Consider the following 20,147-nt stretch of genomic DNA (forward strand, 5'->3'; position numbering starts at 1 on the left):
AGATAGAAAACCTTTAGTGCTTCAGAATAAAGGAGACTTGAAAGAAGCTGAGAGCCTGTTAGAATAGATAATAGATAAATTTTTCTATGCATATCAGAAGTTTATACTAAAAGAATCTTCAAACATAAGAGGTGGGAATCAGTGGAGACTCAATTTTCTCTTAGTTAAAAAAAAGAGAGTCACTAGGCAATGTGGTACTTTCTACCTCTGATACAGAAAAGAAAAAGTATGCAGAAAAAAAAATTTATGGCATAAAAGCCTGGAAAACTATAATATCCAAAGCATCATGAGAAAGAGGAGTTAAAGGTTTCTCCTTAAATTAGAGTTTCAGAGGGAAAAAATTATAATATAAGCCTATGCATGAGAAGCCTAGCAATGGGGACCAAGAAATTTGAACCAAGAAACATCAATAAATGCTACTTGATTTGCAAAAAGTAAGAAGTAAGTTTCTGCTTAAACTGTAAATCCAAATTGGTAGCAAACACCACCTATGACAGATCATTTTTTAACTATTTCTGTTTTTACTCTAGGAAAGTATTACTATCACTACCTCAACTTTCTCCCCTATCATTCACTTCATTACAAAAAGTTGCCACTGAAACTACTCCAACAGAGAGCAGTTACCACCTAAATGCCAATTCTATTAGGTTCTGCTTTGCAACGTTTGACAGGGAAGTTGATGGAGAACCTGGAGACTACTATCCCAGAAGCCAAGAGAAGAAATAGTTCAAGATAAGAGACAAAGTTTGGACTTTGAGTCCAGCCAGATTAACTGCCTCAGAAAAAAAAACTCAAAACTATGCAGAGGAGTGTAACAGAATCCAGATGCAATCCAAAATTACCTGACCCAGAATAAACAGGAAAAGATGACTCGTACCCAAGTGAAAAGGCAATCAATAAAGACAAAATCCAATATATCTGATGTTGAAATGAGCAGAACAGGTGTTTAAAGCACCTATCATAACTATTCTCAAGAATATAAAAGAAAATGTCTATAATGAATGAATGAATAGAAAATCTCAGCAGAGAAACAGGAACTTTAAAAAGAACCATATGGAAATTCTAGAAATGAAAATACAATGTCCAAAGTAAAAAAAAAAATTCACTGGATGAAGGAGACATAGGAAAAGAGTTAGTAAACTTATAGATCCATAGAAATAATGCAATCTGAAGTTCAGAGAAAAAAAATTAAAAAAAAAAAAAGCCTCAGCAATCTGGGAAAATATAAAAAATGCATGTAAATGGAGTTCCAGAAGAAGAAGAGAGAGGGCCCTAACCAATGACAAGTGTCCTTATATCTTTTCCCATATTTTTAATTATTTTCTTAGGACAGATTCAAGATTACCAGTTATTGACTAATAAATTAATGGGTCAATTTGGTGGTATTTAAAATCAATTGGATGAGTCCCAGATTTTGGTAATGGAAGAATGAATTCACTGGAAAGACCTTCTTGCAGATAGCAATATATAATGCAGACAAAAGAAAAATATTTGAAGACACTGGAATGTGATCAAAAGCAGGCAGACATCAGTGTAGAGTTTTTCCGTGAAACACTAAAACTATATGAAGTAAGAATTGTGAGCTCATGGCTATTTTTTTTCTTTTTCTTTTTCTTTTTCTTCCGCTTCCTGTAGCTCTGTTGGTGGAAAACAGCAGTCTTACCAGCTGGAGGTGGCAGAGGAAAGAGTTTAGGGGTGGCAGATGAGTTGGACATTGAGGGAAGAAATCCTAGAAGTCAGGCAGCTGCAGAAGTGGGGGAACACTAAATCTGAATATAAACTCTACCCAAATTCCTGGCTGACTACTACACTTCACATGTACAGGAAAGACTAGGGGATATGATGCACAAGTACGCAGCAACCAGCGAGGAATCTGTTAAGATCTGGAAGTCTGCTACTTTTTTGATTGAGTGCAAGTCCCTAAAGTGCACACAGCTCAAGTGACAGAAAGCTAAAGCTTTACTGGCCTGAAGTACCAGAGGACACGGTCTGGGAGATCAGCTAGCAATTTAGCGGGGAAAATTGCTGGAAGTTAGGAGATGTAAAGAGGGTGAGCTCCAAAATCTGAGCATAAACTCAGCCCACATGACTGTGCAGGCACTGGGAAGACTGCAAGAGACAACGCCGCAGCTGGAAGCGGAAAGAACTAAGTGGAGATATCAGCTGAGGGATATCACCAGGGGGGAGACGAAGCCTGCAGTTTTAGCCCAGGCAACTTAACTGAGAACTAGACCAAACAACAAAAACAAAAACAATAATCTACAGAAGGAAGGATGATCCAGAGTTGCTATAACGTATCATCCACAACATCCACTTTTCGAACAAAAATTACAGACATGCCAAAAAAAACAGCAAAGGGTGAACCACATACATATATAATGTAGTCAATGGAAACTGACTCCTAATGGGCTCAGATGTTGGATTTAGATGACAAAGACTTCAAAGCAGCTATTGTAAGATGTTCAAATAATTAAAGGAAAATACGATCTTAAAAATAATACAGATATGGAATCACAACAAATAAAGAGAACTAAAAAAAACCAAATGGAAATGTTAAAAAAAATATAAATAATTGAAATAAAAAATTTATTACATGGGCTCAACAGCACATTGGAGAGAAGAAAGGGAAGAATCAGTAAATTTGAAAATACATCAACAGAAATTACATCATCCAAAAGATGGAGAAAAATAAACAGTCTCAGAGACCTGGGGGAAAATATCAAGAGGCCCAACATACGTGTAACTGGACTTCCAAAGAGAGAGGAGAGAGAAAAGGGTAGAAAAAGTTTTGGAAAAAAGTGGCGAAAAACTTTTCAAAACTGGTGAAAAATGTTATCTAAATCATTCTCAGAAGCTAAATGAATTCCAAGCAGGATTTAAAACAATCCTAGACAGAGCATAGACAAACTGGTGAAACCAAAGATAAACAGAATATCTTAACAGCAGCTCAAGTAAAACAACACACGACATACATGGTGCAGAAACAACTGGCTATCCTATGGGAAAAATGAACTTCAACCCTTACACACACCACAGACAAAAAAACTTTAAATGGATCTTAGCATTAAAAATAAAAGCAGAAACCATAAAAAGTCTAGGAAAAAAATAAGAGAAAATCTTTGCAACCTTGGGCTTGTCAAAGATTTCTAGAGAGGACCAAAAAGGCACAAATCAGGCGAAAAAAATGGAAAATTGAACTTCATCAAAATTGAAAACGTTTTTTCAACTTTTCCAAAGGCACCTTTAAGATAATGAAAAGACAAGTCACAGGAAGGCAGATACTATTTGCAATACAAAGGACTTATATCCAGAATATATAAGGAACACTTATAATTCAAATAAGAAAAAAAATCCCAAGTGGAAACTGAGCAAAAGATGTAGACTTTTCACAAAGATATATAATTGGCCAGTAAGCACATGAAAAGAAGTCATATCATTGGTCATCGGTGAAATACAAATAGAAATATCAACGAGACACTGCACCCTTCAGAGAATGAGACTGATCATATTAATGTATGGAACCCTCATACATTGCTGGTAGGAATGTAATATGATACAACACATTGAAAGAATCTGATAGTTTCTTATAAATTTGTATGTACACTTACCACGTGACCCAGCAATTCTACTCCGAAGTATTTTTCCAAGAGAACTGGAAACAGGTCTGCACAAAATCTTGTACATGAATGCTCATAAATAGCTTTATTCATAATAGCCCCAAACTGAAAACAACTCAAATGTTCATCAACAGGTAAAGTGATAAACAATTTGTGGTATACAGCCACACAATACGAGTGAGTACTTAGCAATAAAAAGGAAAAAACTACTGATACACACAATATGGATGAATCTCAAAAACATTACAATGAGTGAAAGAAGCCAGAAACAAAACTGTGCATGCTGAATTGGGCAGGTGAGGAAAACAGGCTGCAGAGGCACCAGGGAATTTTTTACAGTAAGGGAAATATTCCCATCTTGATGGTGGTGGTAGTTCCATGGTTGTATACGTTTTTCAAAACTCATCAAACTGTATAATTAAAGTAGACGTGTTTTGTTGTATGTAAATTATACCGCAGTAAGGTTGACTAAAACATTTTAAAAGTGTAGTTATCTTTGACACAACAGTTGGAGATACTAAGTCATTGCTCATACTTCTTATGAATAATGATAATTAATCTCACAATTAATTTCCAAGCAATTGTTACCTTAGGATATTAACACCATTTGAATTTATCGGATGTGTTCAGATGTGATTGTCTGCCCTTCCACCTGCCCCTCCCGCTCCACATCCCACCCCCCACACTCCCATTCTGATGTTAGCTCCATGAGGGCAGAAACCTTGACCGTCATATATGCTATATTCTCATTGCCAGGGAATGCAGCCGGCTCACAGTAGGTGCTCAGTATATGTCAGCTGAATTAATGGATAAATGAATCCCTTACATTGTTAGTATTCATCAGGAATATCTCCTAGGCCTTTGCCCATTTTCCCTGGTCAATCTTCACTACTTCTACAGCTTCAATTACATCTACACACTGATGACTCTCCAATCTGTGTGTCCTATCCTCTCTTGCTGACTACCAGACCCATTTACAACTGCCTACTGGACCACTCCATTTCAAAGTCCCACAGGCAAGTCAAATTCCGCATGTTTAAAATGGAATTCATTAACTTCCTCTATGTTTATTCATCTCATCCATACTGAAAAAAAACACTTGCCTAAAACATGTCCCATTCATATTACCCTTCTTCTTTACTTCACTCTTAAATTCTTGAAACAATAGTCTACTTATCCTTAAATAGTCTATTTACTCTTCAATACGTTTAAAATCTAGCTGCCACCCTGAGCAGACCAGTGAAAGCATCCTCACAGAAGAAAGCACAAGAGACCATTTAACTCTCTCAACCGTACCTTAGCCCCCCACTCCTCTATGCCCACTAGCTCTGCCTTAATTCAATCTTCATTTTTTCTCTCCCAGATTTGTGCAAAATCACTCTAATTAGTCCTTCTGCTACGAATCTCTTTTTTGTCTAGTTCATCCTTCAAACTGCTTACAGAATTATCTTTCTAAAACACAAAACCAACGTTACTACCCTTTCAAAAATAAGTCTCTGCCTAATAGCTAAAATTCAAACTCCCAGCAACACACATACATCTTTTCAGCCTCCCTGCCTGCTACTCCCACTTTGAACTCTAAGCATTTTCTAAAACACCATGCCCTTTTATGTCCTGAGTACTTAGCTCCTTCTGCCTGCAATTCCTTTTCCTCTTATCCACCTTCGAATTCTATGTCCTATTTAATACTTATTTCAAATGTCCCCTCTGCTACGAATTCTTCCCTAATTCCTGTAGTCAGAGCTGTTCATTCCCATTCTTGATTCTTAACATGGCTAACCATACCTCAAGTCCACTTACCATGTTACACTTACTATGACAATTAACATGCGCGGCAGGCATTATACACATTATTTCACACGGCATGCTGGAAATTTTTAATTGTTTTTGTCAAACTGTTGTGTAACGTTCAAACGCTGATCCCTGGAGATAGAACTAAATTGAGGTAGCGGTCTGTCTTCTGTATATCGGTTTAATTTACCTGTCTGTCTGTCTCCAACTTGACCATAACTGCTCCTGTGCCCAGTGGCTGGCATGCTACCTAGCATGTATAGGTACTTAAGTATTTGTCCAGAGTGAATAAACAAATGTTCCATTTCCTGTTGTTCAGCTAAATCAAATTCCAGTATTCAATGAGATGACATTCTATAGCCAGATTAACTTCATATCCATCTAATTCTTCACATACATACTGAAATTATTGAAAATTATTCTTTTTTTTTTTTTGTGAGGAAGATCAGCCCTGTGCTAACATCTGCCAATCCTCCTCTTTTTTTTGCTGAGGAAGACTGGCCCTGGGCTAACATCCGTGCTCATCTTCCTCCACTTTATGTGGGATGCCGCCACAGTATGGCTTGCCAAGTGGTGTGTCGGTGTGCGCCCGGGATCTGAACCGGTGAACCCCGGGCCCCCGCAGCGGAGCATGCGCACTTAACCGCTTGCCCCACCGGCCTGCCCCTGAAAATTATTCTTAATATACTATTTACTATTTTTATCTTTCTATTTGTGAGGAAGATTAGCCCTGAGCTAACATTCGATGCCAATCCTCCTCTTTTTGTTGAGGAAAATTGGCCCTGGGCTAACATCTGTGCCCATATTCCTCTACTTTATATGGGACGCCGCCACAGTATGGCTTGCCAAGCGGTGCGTCGGTGCGCGCCCGGGATCGGAACTGGCAAACCCTGGGCCGCCACAGCGGAGTGCGTGCACTTAACCACTTGCGCCACCGGGCCAGCCCCTGAAAATTATTCTCAATATACTATTTACTATTTTTATCTTTTTTTTGGTGAGGAAAATCAGCCCTGAGCTAACATCTGATGCCAATTCTCCTCTTTTTGCTGAGGAAGACTGGCCCTGGGCTAACATCTATGCCCATCTTCCTCTGCTTTATATGGGACGCCGCCACAGCATGGCTTGATGAGCGGTGTGTCGGTGCACGCCCGGGGTTCCAAACCTGCAAACCTCGGGCTGCCAAAGCGGAGCATGTGCACTTAACCACTACACCACCGCGCTGGCCCCTACTATTTTTATCTTAATAACAGTTTTTCAAGCTGTGAATTTTGTGTCATTTCCCAACAGTAGTCCTTGTTTTCTGAAATGTTCCATTTTAAAACTTGATTCTGGACTTTCCTTACACTTGAAAAAAATGACCATACTATAGAGAAAAATATTTTGAAAGTTTTTCAAATATCCCTTATCTCTGATAGTTAAATCTGTTTTGTGATGTTACCATGTTAAGCTGGCAGAACTTTCCAGAACCTAAAATCTGTCAGGGTTTAAAATTAACTAATAATTCCATATGGGGAAATGAGTAAACTACATTACTAGTAGGACATTTTACTTGTGTAGTCCCTCAAATGTATATTTACATAATAAAATTTTATCTTAGAATAAAATCTAAAGTTGCTTCCAGCTCAAAAGTGTCAGAATTCTTGGGCCAGCCCTGATGGCCTAGTGGTTAAAGTTCAGCACCCTCTGCTTTGGCAGTGTGGGTTCAGTTCCTGGGTGTGGAACAACACTCATTTGTCAGTAGCCATGCTGTGGCAGCAGCTCACATTAAAAAAAAAAGAGGAAGATTGGCAATAGACATTAGCTCAAGGAGAATCTTTCCCAGCAAAAAAATAAATAAATAAAAGAGTCAGAATTCTTAAATGACTCAGACTCAGTTGTGTATATAGTTGAGGGCATAAATAAACTTACTGATGAAATCTATGACTAAACCAAAACAACATTCAGAAGACCATGGACCACTACCACAAATTAGTTCTACTTAGAAGGATCAGGCTTCAAACACTATACAATACAGTCATGCACGGCATAACCACATTTCAGTCAAGGACGAACCGCATATACAACAGTGGTCCCATAAGATTAGTACCATATAGCCCAGGTGTGTAGTAGGCTATACCATCTAGGTTTGTGTAAGTACACTCTATGATGTTTCCACAATGATGAAATCACCTAATGACACATTTCTCAGAACGTACCCCCTTTGTCAAGCGATGCATGACTGTAGTTTGATTTAAAATAAAATAACGATTTGTAAGCAAAAAGCAAAAATGGACCAGGCACTTCTGTTTGCATCGTAAAACAATGTATGTAATGCCTACTTCACTATCAGATACATAACAACTCAGTCAATAAATGTCCGTTTCATTTCCTTGTTTACCCATATATCTCCTAAATGAAGCATGCCCCTGGTATTTTAGAGTAGTTTTCTTCAGTGTGCAGAAATCCTTTACATGCAGCATTCTGCATACTGTTCTCTTTCTCAATTTGTTCTGGGTAAGAAGAGAACAACACATATGAAATTTTAGCCATTGTCATTCATGAAAAAAATCGTAGACACAGCTGAATGTTGGAGAGAGGGAAACAGATAAATTTCATAGATACTAGCCTGACATGAAGGCACCTGATGGGAACTACAATTAATTTTATGTCACTAAGTAAAAATCACATCATTGCCAACCTTTTCTAGCAAAAGGAAATGTAATTCACCTTTAGATGAAAAGTTTCTTTTCCTTCAGATTAATTGAAGAAATAACTGATTACTGATTTTCAAATAATTCCAAATAGAATTCTCACATTGAGTTGAAATCTCTTCTGATATAAACAGAAAAGCTGCAGATATTTTGTACATGGAGAGAACACATAATGACAGCCATTTTTTTCTGCACCACAGTGGCTCATTTCAGATCCACATCAAAGTCACAGTGTTAGGAACAGCTTTTTCTGTGTTTGTATATTACTTTTTCTTTGAAATATCTTTTGTGTCTTACTACCTATGTACTTGGTGCATCAAGGCTCAAGATGAGTGTCTCTGTCCCTTTGAGTTTCATAGTTACATTCTGCAGTGATTTACGGTGGAGTTATTCCTGAAGAGTTTATGCAGTAATAATGGACTGTTTCACTCAAGGCCTGCTTGACTCTTACCTGTATTACTCATCACAGTATATTTTTATATGCATCAGGATTTCTTTCTTCAAATGTAATATTTTTATCTACAGAGTTGGAAATTTCAGAAAATGAGTTGATCTGTAATTCCACTGGTTTTCACGCAAGTACAGTTACGTGATATGTAGTTTGCATACCCTCGGGAGTTTGGCCAACTATATCAAGGTCTAAAGATAACACAGACAATAAGTCAGTTTCCACGAACTTGGGCGGCCCATTTGAAGAACAAACCTGAGTTTTAGGGTCACTATAGGAAGACCAAGCCTTCATGAGAGTTCAAACACTAACCCAATCTCTCCAAGGTCTTTGGAAAGTAGTAGAGGCCAAATCCAGGAAGGATTTTTAAGGACTGCATATCAGTGCAGAATCTATTCACCCCATGCCAAACTCACAAATGTGTTTTGCCCATTGTACTCTGAGTAATTTCTCATTGCTTTATACAGCCATTTGTGTAACAGTGTAGATAAAAATTTGGGCTGAGAAGTAACATGGTAAGTATGTTTCAAGGACAAATGAAAAATGGGGGAAAAACATATTTCTAAGTAGGGGAGTATATGTATATGCATGATTTCTTTCTCCATATCCTCCTATTAGAAATCTACAAAGTTTTATTTATATAGTCACGTGTCGCTTAACAACAGGGACACGTTCTGAGAAATGCGTCGTTAGGAGACTTTCTTGCTGTGCAAACATAGAGTGTGCTTATATAAACCTAGATGGCATAGCCTACCACACACCTAGGCTACAGGGTACTAATCTTATGGGATCACCGTCATATATGTGGTCTATTGTTGACAGAAATGTCTTTATGAGGCACATGACTGTATTGGTCTTGGAAAAAATGGATCACTCATTCTTTAAAAAAAAATAAAAAAGCTGCAAATAGCTACTTTGATGATAAATATATGGATTAAAAAAAGTGAGGTATAGGGAAGAGAAGAAAAAAAGAGACAGGAAAAAGGTTGATCCTCAGATCGGCCGGGCCCCCTCCATGCCCCATCTCAATGTAATCTGTGTACTTAGGTTATATTGCTAAAATATGTAATGCGTATATATGTCAAAAATAAATATTTAAAAGAAGCCTGTAACTATAAAAGAAGCCTGCTATAATTGTATCAAACTTCACAAAAGGAGACATATTAGTTGAAATGTATTAAGTTTGAATTGTATTTGAAAAGAAAGTTTTTAATTTAAATAGCTATTTCAAAGCATTCTGACATTCTCATCTTGGCTGGAAATGGCACCAACTCTCTATAAAACACTCCTTGATTTTGTAAAAAAAAGTAATTATGGTCTAACTAAGAAACCAACTAAGTGCTTCTTTACATTCTTTATGTGAGAAAAACAAATCTAGTTTATCATATTTTACTCTGAAGGTTTCAAAAACAACACTGTTCAATGGATGATGATCACAAGGAGGGGCACAGACTAGCAAATCCAAATTAAACCCATCTAGAAAAGATAATTTACTAAAATAATTCGTTTTCATTTCCAATCTAACCATTTTTCTGACTCATTTAAACAAAGAGACTGCTTATATTTAATTATACAAAGAGATTTCTAATATAGTTAGTATGGAAAAGCATATTAAAGATGTAAAAACTAAGAATAATGTAAATTACAGCACAACAAAACAAAGTCTTCTACCTTAGCTCAGATGCACAGCATTTCAAGAAGGTCTTTTCTATAATAATTTTCTTTAAAAAGCTGAATGATTTTGAAACATTTTGGCATTATAATTAAAGAGTATCAAGCAAGCAACAAGGAACTCTGACACACTATGGTATGACTAATTTCAAATGAGTTTTTATGAAATGCATAAAGTTATAGAAGCATTCTGACTGGGCTGGATAAAGTTTGAGGTTCATAGAACTATTCACATAAAACTTTTTTTCCAAAAAATAATAAATCAATAAGAACATTCAGGTTTTAAAAGAGGGTAATTAAAATACACTCAATAAAAATTTCAAAGAAACAAATATTCATTTATGATAGAGATCCAAAAGCTTGCATCTAAAATGTGATAAAAAGTTTAGGTGAGTTCAAGCAAGGATAAAAGAATTGCTGAGAATGTGTAAGCGTTCAGTCACATTCTGCTCTGTGAAGTCAGCTTTATTAATAATAACTTCAATTGTATAATAATTTTAATTATTTTTTAGATTTAAGCAAAAGGATGTGAGCTTAATACCAACATTCTGGTGAGCAAATAAGCTTTTTGTAACTTATAAATTTCAATTAAAGATTGGGTAATGAAAAAAATTTAAAAGTTAAAACAACTTAGTTTTCAGTATACTAATATATTTTTTCTTTGTAATACAATACAGCTGTCACATATAATGGCTCTGACCAGCTTAAATCAAATTTCAAGGGGCAAGAAAGGCCAGAAAAGGGTTTATACAATATTCATTAAGTAATAATATCTAGTCAGTGTACAATAACAAAATAAAAAAAGTACTAACCTAGAAACACAGAAAAAGAATTTATTGTTTTTAAATTCCAGAAATAAAAATAACAGAATAGCAGGTAATCCATAACAAGCTGGCCCTATAATTTCTAAACTATAGTCCAATTGAAAGATTTAAGAAATAAAAACAATGTACATGTTTTTCTACCAGGTAAATATACCTGAGAGAGTTACCTATGAAGAAATGGGTTTTAAAACTTAACCACAAAGAACCTCCTACTGCGACATTATAAAGATGTGCTCTGCGCCTGACAGCACACCAAGCCATTTCCCAGAGATTCTGTTCACTGCTCAGCTGCAGGTTACGATCCATCAGTGACACAATATTTCACATTAATAACACCCAGCTCATTCAACCAAAGAAGCACAGTGATGTTTTAAAACCATCTGTTTATATTCATTAGTATGTAAAAATCACAGTACACAAATTTGGAAATGTTTAACTTGTCCATAAATAAGAGTATATTATCTCAGCATAAGCTTTAAAAAAAGGTCTGAGCAGTCAGCCCAATAATAGGGGTAACAGACTCTACATTTTGACTAAAGTAATTTAAAATTATAATTGTTTTCATTGCCAAAAAATTAACAAATAAATACAAATCAAAAAATTTTAGTAGTTCTTCTGGCAGCAAAATTACATCTACCATAACATCTCCAAGCAAAAAATCAATTCAGAGCTTGAATGCAATTTGTGCTTTGTTTCTATAAAAATGCAGTGTTGCTTTCAGACATTTCTAAATGACTAGATTTGTAAATAAGCAGTGAATTTCTTTTCATCACAGTTTATTTCTAGTTCATCCTACGCAGATTATAGATAGAACTAAAAATTATTTTGCTTTTTTTTCCAGTACTTTAACTGTATGAATCAAGGTCTTTTTATTTTAAACAGTGATTTATTGTCATTCTTAAGGTAAACAACAAAAACAAATTCTAAAATTTTAATTTTAAATTAAGCATTTAAAATTTCAGATGACAGAGCCAATAATTGGTAACAGCTTCTTTAATTTAATATTAATAGTCTAATTAAAAACACTAATGACTACCTGGCAATAGATTTGAAAGAATCAGGTTTCTGTGAAGGAAAACAAAAAACATGCAAAATACCTCCCCAAACACATGATCTTTCTTAGTTTATATCTAAACTTGTAAAATTTTTAGGAATACATGATCATTCTACACAATACAGATCTTCTAGAGCATTTCTAAAGGAAATTACAGTTTTTGGTCTTAAGGAATAAGACTAAGATGGACACGGGGATGAAAACAGTGGAATCGGAAGGAGTGATACACTCTGTCTACGCACAAGCACGCTGCTGTCCATCCAGTCAAGTGAGCGGTTACAGTTCAGTACAGGATTTTCAAGGCAACTAAGAAATCAAAACACAGGTATTTCCTCTTCCTAGAGTTAACAATTCTTTTAAAAGTTCTCTCCATAAAGGACTGTTGGATTTTGTTTTGTTTCGTTTTTTTCAAAAGGGAACAAAGAATAAATAGGAAAAAAAAAGTTTCCATCCCCAAATTCATATACACAAGTTAAGTGGGCTATACGCTAGTTTTAGACTGCACAGGGAAATGGAATTATTGATACCATCTGAGGCAGGTGCTACCCTCGACGGTTCAAAACACGAGCCAGTAAAACAGATATGTTTTTATGTCTCAAACAACTAGAAAGCATTTCATTATTGTTCTAATACCTTGTTTAATTAACTCCTAAGATAATTGACTTCTAGGATGTTGTCCCTGAATGGTATACCTAAATCATTACTAGCAATAGAATGCCAAATTCAAAACTGCTATGAAAGTAAAATCGTCATTGAAAACTCAGCCTTACTATAAAATGAGGGAGAACTTTGTGCTAAATACTAATACCAAATGTATGAAGGCAGACTTTCTGTTTATGGAAGACAGAGTGAGGCGATGGATGCACCCAATCAAGACCAATCGAAAACAGAACAGAATGAAAAATGTTGGAAAAAAAAAAAGAAGGGGAAGAAGAAGGAAAATGGAGGAGAGCCAGGCAGCAAAAGAATTACTGGATAGAATGAAAATCAAAGAAAATGAGGCATGTGCATACGGCTCTCTTTTTTCTGTCCTCTGTGTTCCTAACAATTTATGATGTGAGTGGCATACAGGTCACACTAGCAGGCAAGAATGAGCTTTCTGATGGATAGAGATGAAGGATTTGGGGCTAATGAATTGTTTTGTTTTCTTGTTTTTGTTTTTGCTTTTAATTCATACCTGAAAGCCTTGAATCCTTGCTAAATATTCCAGTTGTTTTGAAGGTTGTACTGGAGAACAAGGGGGAGTAGGAGAACTTCCTTTTAAACCTATGGCTTCAGCTGTAGGAGGCGTTCCATTCATAAGGAGTTCCCTGGCAATTGTAGCTGAACTATTCGAAGTGGGAGATATACTGAAGAAAGAGCTTGAGGGTTGGTTCATATCTTTGGGTGACAAATAGCCTAGGGTAGTGCCAGAGATTACTTTGTGGCGGCTGGCTTCCATTTCTTGATAAACATCAGGAGACAAATGAAGAATTCCTTTTGGAGCTATAAATAAAATGAAGGAACATTGTTATTATACTTAAAATAATTGGAATAGAAACACATTATAGCATTATTAACTCGATTTCACTTGGTGTTGCAACAGAGCAATGAGAAACACTGTCCATCAAGCATCTTCCTCATACTTGCAGAGGCAATTGTAGCCTCCATTTAGAGGCGAATAATGTTCAATATTCCTAAAATCAGAAGTTTAAAAAACACACAAAATTGATTTCAGTGTACCTTGTATATGACAAGGAAGCCATGGAGGAACAAGGGCAACTGGCGTGTGGAAGTGCAATGCGGGATAAGATTAGGAATGCGCGGTGTCTTCACCCTGCAATTCAATACTTCATGATCTCATAAAAGAGACATGAAACCCTAACATACGCAGCAATTGAGACAAAGGAGGTAAAATGAAGGGTGGATCAGTCCACATCATCTGAGGTATAAACTCATATGTCCAGTGGCCTCCTGGTGCTCTCCTCTCCACAAGGGTGTCCCGCAGACAACTCTAACTCATAAACATGTCCAGAAGTGACAGAGCATCTTCTTTCCCAAACCAGTCCTGTCTCCTATCTTGCTTATCTCATTATGATACCACCATCTATCTGCTCAGTCGCCCAATCTAGACTCCTGGCAACCATCTTTGACTAACCCACAAACAAGTAGTTACCATGTCCAGTAAGCCCAGGCTGTGCTATCAGTTGGTGGGGTTGTAAACATTAAAAGAAGCACCTTCCTTTGACTACCATTTGTCTCAGATATGTTTCAAACCACATTTCGCACTGCTTGTTCTAACGTCTTTGGATCAGATATTAACAACTCTCAAATCATGATGTTATCTTTTACAATTATTGATAAATCACCACTTTTGGAGAATGTGCTCTGAGAGACACAACTTAATTCCCTTGCTCTTGCCCCTCCCTCTCCTGCCATTAACTTTCTGATTCAAGCCCTCACTGTTCTCCCCTAGGCTACCGGAACAATCACTAAAAGGTCTCACTGCTGTTTGTCTCCCCAGTGTCCATTTCCAAAAATGTGTTCTATAACACAGTCCCCAAATAATAGGGTTCCATGATAAATAAATCTGGGAAATAATGCAAATTATAGCACACACACCCCTCTTGGAACATTAAAAATACAAATTAGCATAGTAAAGACTCTGAAAAGTCCAGAACAATAGAAATCTATTCAACTTGGTTTAACCCAGGTTTTCCCAAATTTATTTTATATCCAAGCTTTTCACATCATATTAATAACATCTAACACTTTGGGAAATGCTAGAAGCTAGCCATTCTCTTACTTAAATTCTTTACTGGCTCCCTATCACTTACACTATAAAATCCAAACTCCTTAGGACGATATAGGAAGCCCTTAGTGATATGGTTCCTCCTCATCTACTAAACTCTTCGTGAAGACCCCATTCCCCAGTCATGCAGCTATGCTAACACTTCTTTCAATATTCCAAGCTGTTTGAGCCCATCACACCTTTATTTCTATTCTACTTTTCAGTTACACACACACACAGGTAAGCTCCTACTGCTGTGTTTCAGGCACTGTGCTAACCAATACTGTCCTGACCTCAAAAGTCATGCTCAGTCTATTGAGAGGGGAAAATGAAAAGAGATAATATAATGTAGTAGGTGCCTCAGCAGAGATGGGTCTAGAAAGCGTTGAGAATGGGAAAGGAGAAGCACTAGGAGCTCAGGAAAGGCTTCTTGGAGATGATACTGACAGCAGATTTCAAGGGATGAGGAGAATGAAGCCAAGGAGAAAGAGAACTGAAGGCAAATGGACGGCATGAGCAAAGGCAGGGACTGGCAGGGTGTGTTCCAGGAGACCTCAAGTGGCTCCTTACCACCAGCGCACAGAGGGAGCTGGGAACTGCAAAAGGGGAAGCTGGAGGTAGGCAGGGGCCAGGCTCCAGATGGCTTTGAAACATAGTTGTTTTTCTTTTTTTTAAATAATATATATAGCTTAAACTAATACATCAGTCCTATTTTATGGATTTACTTTATGCCCAGGAAGAAATTTCAATAAAATTTTTTTAAAGATAATACATGCACTGGAAAAATACAGACGAATCTCACTAGCCACATGAGACGACTTTTAACATTTCACTTTCAAGATATGCTTTCAGCCTTTTTTTCCTATGTACTTTTTTGTTAACTTGAAAAAGTAAGGTAAAATAGAGGCATACCATATGAACTTGTTGCTGTTTACAAAACAACATATTTCTAGTACTAATTTTAAAAGCATAATATTTCATTATATGAATTGTTTCCCTAAACAATTCCATATTGTTGAACATTTCATTTGTTTCCAACTTTTTGCAACTGTAAACTCCAAAAAAAGTTGTACCAATTTCCCACTCCAATATTAATATATGAAAGTGCCTTTTTTCCTATTTTGGTATTGGATTATTATCATTAAAAAATCTTTGCCACTGTTCCCTGTTACTGTAGGTAAGTGGCAAGGATTTTTCAATGATAACATCCAATACCAAAGTAGGAAAACAGCTACTTTCAGCCCCACCCCTAACCGTGGAGAGGTCAGAGGGGCTGGAGATCACCAAAGGCCAATGATTTAATCACTCATGCCTGTGGAATGGAGCCTCCATAAAAACTTCTAAATAGTGGAGTTTGCAGAGCTTCTGAGTTTCGAACATATCCACATGCCGAGAGGGTTGTGCCCCTGTGCCCCAACTTCACAGGGACAGAAGCTTCTGTGCCCCAGACCCTTCTGCATCTCACCCTATGAACCTCTTCATCTGGGCGTTCATTTTATATCCCTTATAATAAACCAGTGAGTGTAAGTAAAGTATCTTCCTGAGTTCTGTAAGCCATTCTAGTAAATTATGAAGTTGAGAAGGGGGTTGCGGGAATCCCCTGAATTTATAGCCGGTTGGTCAGAAGTACAGTTGGCAACATGGTACGTGTGATTGGCATCTGAAGTGTGGCAGTCTTGTGGGAGGGACTAAGCCCTTAATCTGTGCCAATTCTGGGTAGTGTCAGAATTGAACTGCATTGTAGGACATTCAGTTGGTATCTGGAAAATTGGAGAATTGGTCGGTACAGAGAAAAAATCCCCATACATTTGGTGTCAGAAGTGTTATGAGTAAAAACAGTTCATATGTAAACTGACCAAACTGTTCACATTATGTGCAGTTTATTATACTCAATTATATCTCAATAAACTTGTAAAAATATTTGTCAATTTGATAAGTGAAATGTCATATTATTATTTTTTGTTTTTTCACTAGCTGCATAAATACCATATGTAATTCTTAAAGAATAGCTTAAATGTTACAACTTTAAATTCTATACTCAATTTAAAAAATCAAGAAACTAACAGGATTACTTCAGCATTGTTATTATACAGCAGTAACGACCTCACCGACAGCAATATTATAAAGCTACAAAAACGCTCTCTCAACACTCAAGAGAGGCATTACATCACAGTATAAGAACTCATGCAGAGTTCCAGCTCTCTTATTCTACAGTAATGACTTTTCTTCATGAATAAAGAAGACTCCTTTCTACAGAGCTCAACTAATATAACAGCCATTGAAAGAGTGTAAAGACACGTGGATTTATGTGATCAACTACTGAATGATTTTCAACTTGAATATTAGTAACAGAGTGTATGGATCGGTCACAATTCATTTAGGTTCTGCCTATTGTAAATTTAAGTAGCTTTCCAGTAAGGTAAAGACCTAAGAGTAGAATCAAGGAGTAATTTAGGTTATGCATATTTAAGGACTTTTCACTTATTTTGCCTTTAAGGCCTCCTGGAAAACTCTATCAATATATACCTCTATTAGCAGTGTGTGACTAAACTTGCTTTCCCACCCTTCTGTCAAAACAGGTTTTAGTTATTCTAAATAATTATTGCCACTCTACAATATTTCATTGTTATACTAATTTACATTTATTTGATTACTGCACAAGATAAACTTTTTCTCATGTGCCCGTGCCTTCTCTCCTGTTGGCTTTGACCTCAATTTTGCTCATGGACTTCAAAGGTATTCCTTTTGCTCAGGCTTGTTACATCTATTATATTCACCCTCTATCTGAAGACGCCATGAACCCATTCTCCCATCATCTATCTTTTGTACCTGCTTTTGTCTTGAATACTCCCGTCTTGGTCCTGTCAGTCTGTAACCACTGTACACAGCTACACTGTCGACACAACACTGGCACTGTTCTAGGACTTTACATGCATTATCTCATTTAATCCCCATAATAACCACATGAAATGGGCATTTTTATTTCTCTATACTAGAGAAAAAACAGAAGCATGGAGAAGTCATGAAACTCAGCAAGGTCACAGCCAAGATAATAAGTAGCAAAGCTAGACTCTGAGTCCAGGTAGTCTGTCTCTAGAGCCTGGATACCTAACCACTGCATTAAATGGTCTCCTGAAAGACCAAGAAGAGAACTAAATGCAACGTCCAGCCAGCTCCACACACCTAGGTTTAATCCAGGAAGTAAACTCCATGTCTGGGGTTTGCCCAGATTGGCTCCAGGGTTGATCCATGCTATCTTGATTGTCCTTAGATGTTCCAGAGATGGCCTCACCAAAATCTCCCCCAAATATATAATGTTTACACAGGATTTTAAAAGCCCAAATTTGCCAGGGACTGTGATATCTTACAAAATGAGCAACGCCAGGCCATGGTGCCCGTTTTACACGCTTTTCCCACTAGGTTTGTGCTTCTCTCAAACAGGTATGCAATCCCTCTGGCACACAAAGCCTCCTGGATCATCTTCATTAAGCTCCAGTTCTTACTGGAAGAGTTGTAGAGGATGTTTTGAATTGAGATCTCTTAAAAGGTTTTCTCATATTTATAGATAAGCAAACACAGCAGAACCTTGCCTTTTGATGTTCACTAATGTCATGATTTCTTCCAGAGAGGCTGAAGAACATAAACGTTGATGAGTAGTAAGTGGTATGAGAACAACAGGGAAAGCCAATATAGCAAGAAAAATAATGTCACTACACTGGTCCCAATGTTAATGCTAGTTTATAAGGAAGGATTTCTCTGTAAGTCCATGGAATGAGTGCTTCGCTATTTCTTAATAAAGTGTATTTGTCACTTTTTATACCAAAGCTTTGAAAGAAAAATTCAATTTTTCTTGAATTTTTGCCACAATACTGTTGGACTAAATATTTTGTTTATAAATACTCAAATACTCAATAATACTCAGGTCTACTTCTGCCACAGTGAATTTTTCATAACAAAAAATTATAATTCACATAGAGGTAAAATACTTTCATAAACAAGAGAAAGGGCAGAATGGCAGTGCTTCTTCTGAATGAGAGTCAGCACATGCTGGCAGCCTCCACTTCCACATAAGATACCATCATGGATTTTAATCCATCATGTGATTTTACCATCAGCACTTTTTAATAAGAGTCAATCATTTGTGTGTTTTGAAAGCTGATGTCTCAGAATTTTATTCCTTCTTTGATCAGACAGAACATTTTCTTTAGTGCTATCTCAGAAGACAGAGTCCTGCTTCCTGATTGGCACCAATTATCTTAAAATAACCACCCTAATTTTTTGGAAATGTGTGCTTGCCAATATAGAACTGGTTATCTGAAAAGTTAGTTGTTTGCTACTGTTAAAATTGATTCTAGATGAGTTTGTTGTTGTTTCTTTTAATCTTCTCTTGTCTAAAGTCTCAAGTGGCATCCAGGTATAAATACGTTATGTGGCTGATTTTCCTGTGGGTAAATGTAAAGTTCACCTCTTCTAGCATCTGCCACTCACTAAATTTCCCTCGTGTGTCCTGATGGTGGTAAAATCTCGTCATCATTCTAATCTGTTCAATAAACCTTACCTTTGAAGTTTCAAAAAAAACTGTAAATAAAAATCTTAAAAACTGGAAATGGACCGTTGGTTCAAAACAGGAAATTTGACAAAAGTATGAACAACAACAGCAAGATTTATCAGTCTTATAATGATTTTTAAAAATCATATATATAAAAATTCATGACATTTTTATATAAATAAGGTCTTATAAGTAAGTAAGTAAGTAAAGTCTTATAAGTAAGTAAATAAGTAAGACGAAGTAAGGTCTCTAGTCTAGTTCACTGTATTGTACCAGTGTCAATTTCCTGGTTTTGATAATGTGCTATAATTATGTAAGATGTCACCATTGGGAGAAGCTGAGTGATGGGTACATGTGACTTCTCTCTACCATTTTTACAACTTTAAAAAGTTAAAATCCTCAATGACGTGAGAGCATTGTTGTGCTACTCTAGGCCTCTCCCTCAGTACAGAGGCCCCAGCACAAGGCAGTGCTGAGACATCAAGATGGAGGGGACGGCAGCATTGGTCCTAGATGTGGCCCTGAGGATAAGCAGTGCCTCCGCCTAATGCACAGCCTCTGGGTCCCCAGGCTCCCGCTGCTTGACCTGTAGTTACATGAGAACAAGGAAGATCCTGATGGCAGTGTGGGTCCCAGGGCTGGGACTCTGTTCCTTCTCAAGGAAGCGTAAGGCCATTTATTAGGTGAGAGCATATGTGACCCAAGAAGGAACTCACTGGACCACAACAGCATC

General features: G+C 36.9%; 1 protein-coding gene across 6 annotated transcripts in view; it reads right to left on the bottom strand.

Moving 5' to 3' along the window:
• The window catches only part of STAU2 (staufen double-stranded RNA binding protein 2), a 301,766-nt gene that overhangs the window by 120,083 nt on the left and 161,536 nt on the right, over nt 1–20,147 (bottom strand). For all 6 annotated transcript variants that reach the window (XM_058528891.1, XM_058528890.1, XM_058528885.1 and 3 more), the window contains one exon: nt 13,273–13,580. In XM_058528891.1, the coding sequence (XP_058384874.1) occupies nt 13,273–13,580 (308 nt within the window). The remainder of the gene's footprint in view (nt 1–13,272; nt 13,581–20,147) is intronic.

The sequence above is a fragment of the Diceros bicornis genome, chromosome 33, assembly GCF_020826845.1.
Source record: "Diceros bicornis minor isolate mBicDic1 chromosome 33, mDicBic1.mat.cur, whole genome shotgun sequence".
Classification (NCBI taxonomy): domain Eukaryota; kingdom Metazoa; phylum Chordata; class Mammalia; order Perissodactyla; family Rhinocerotidae; genus Diceros; species Diceros bicornis.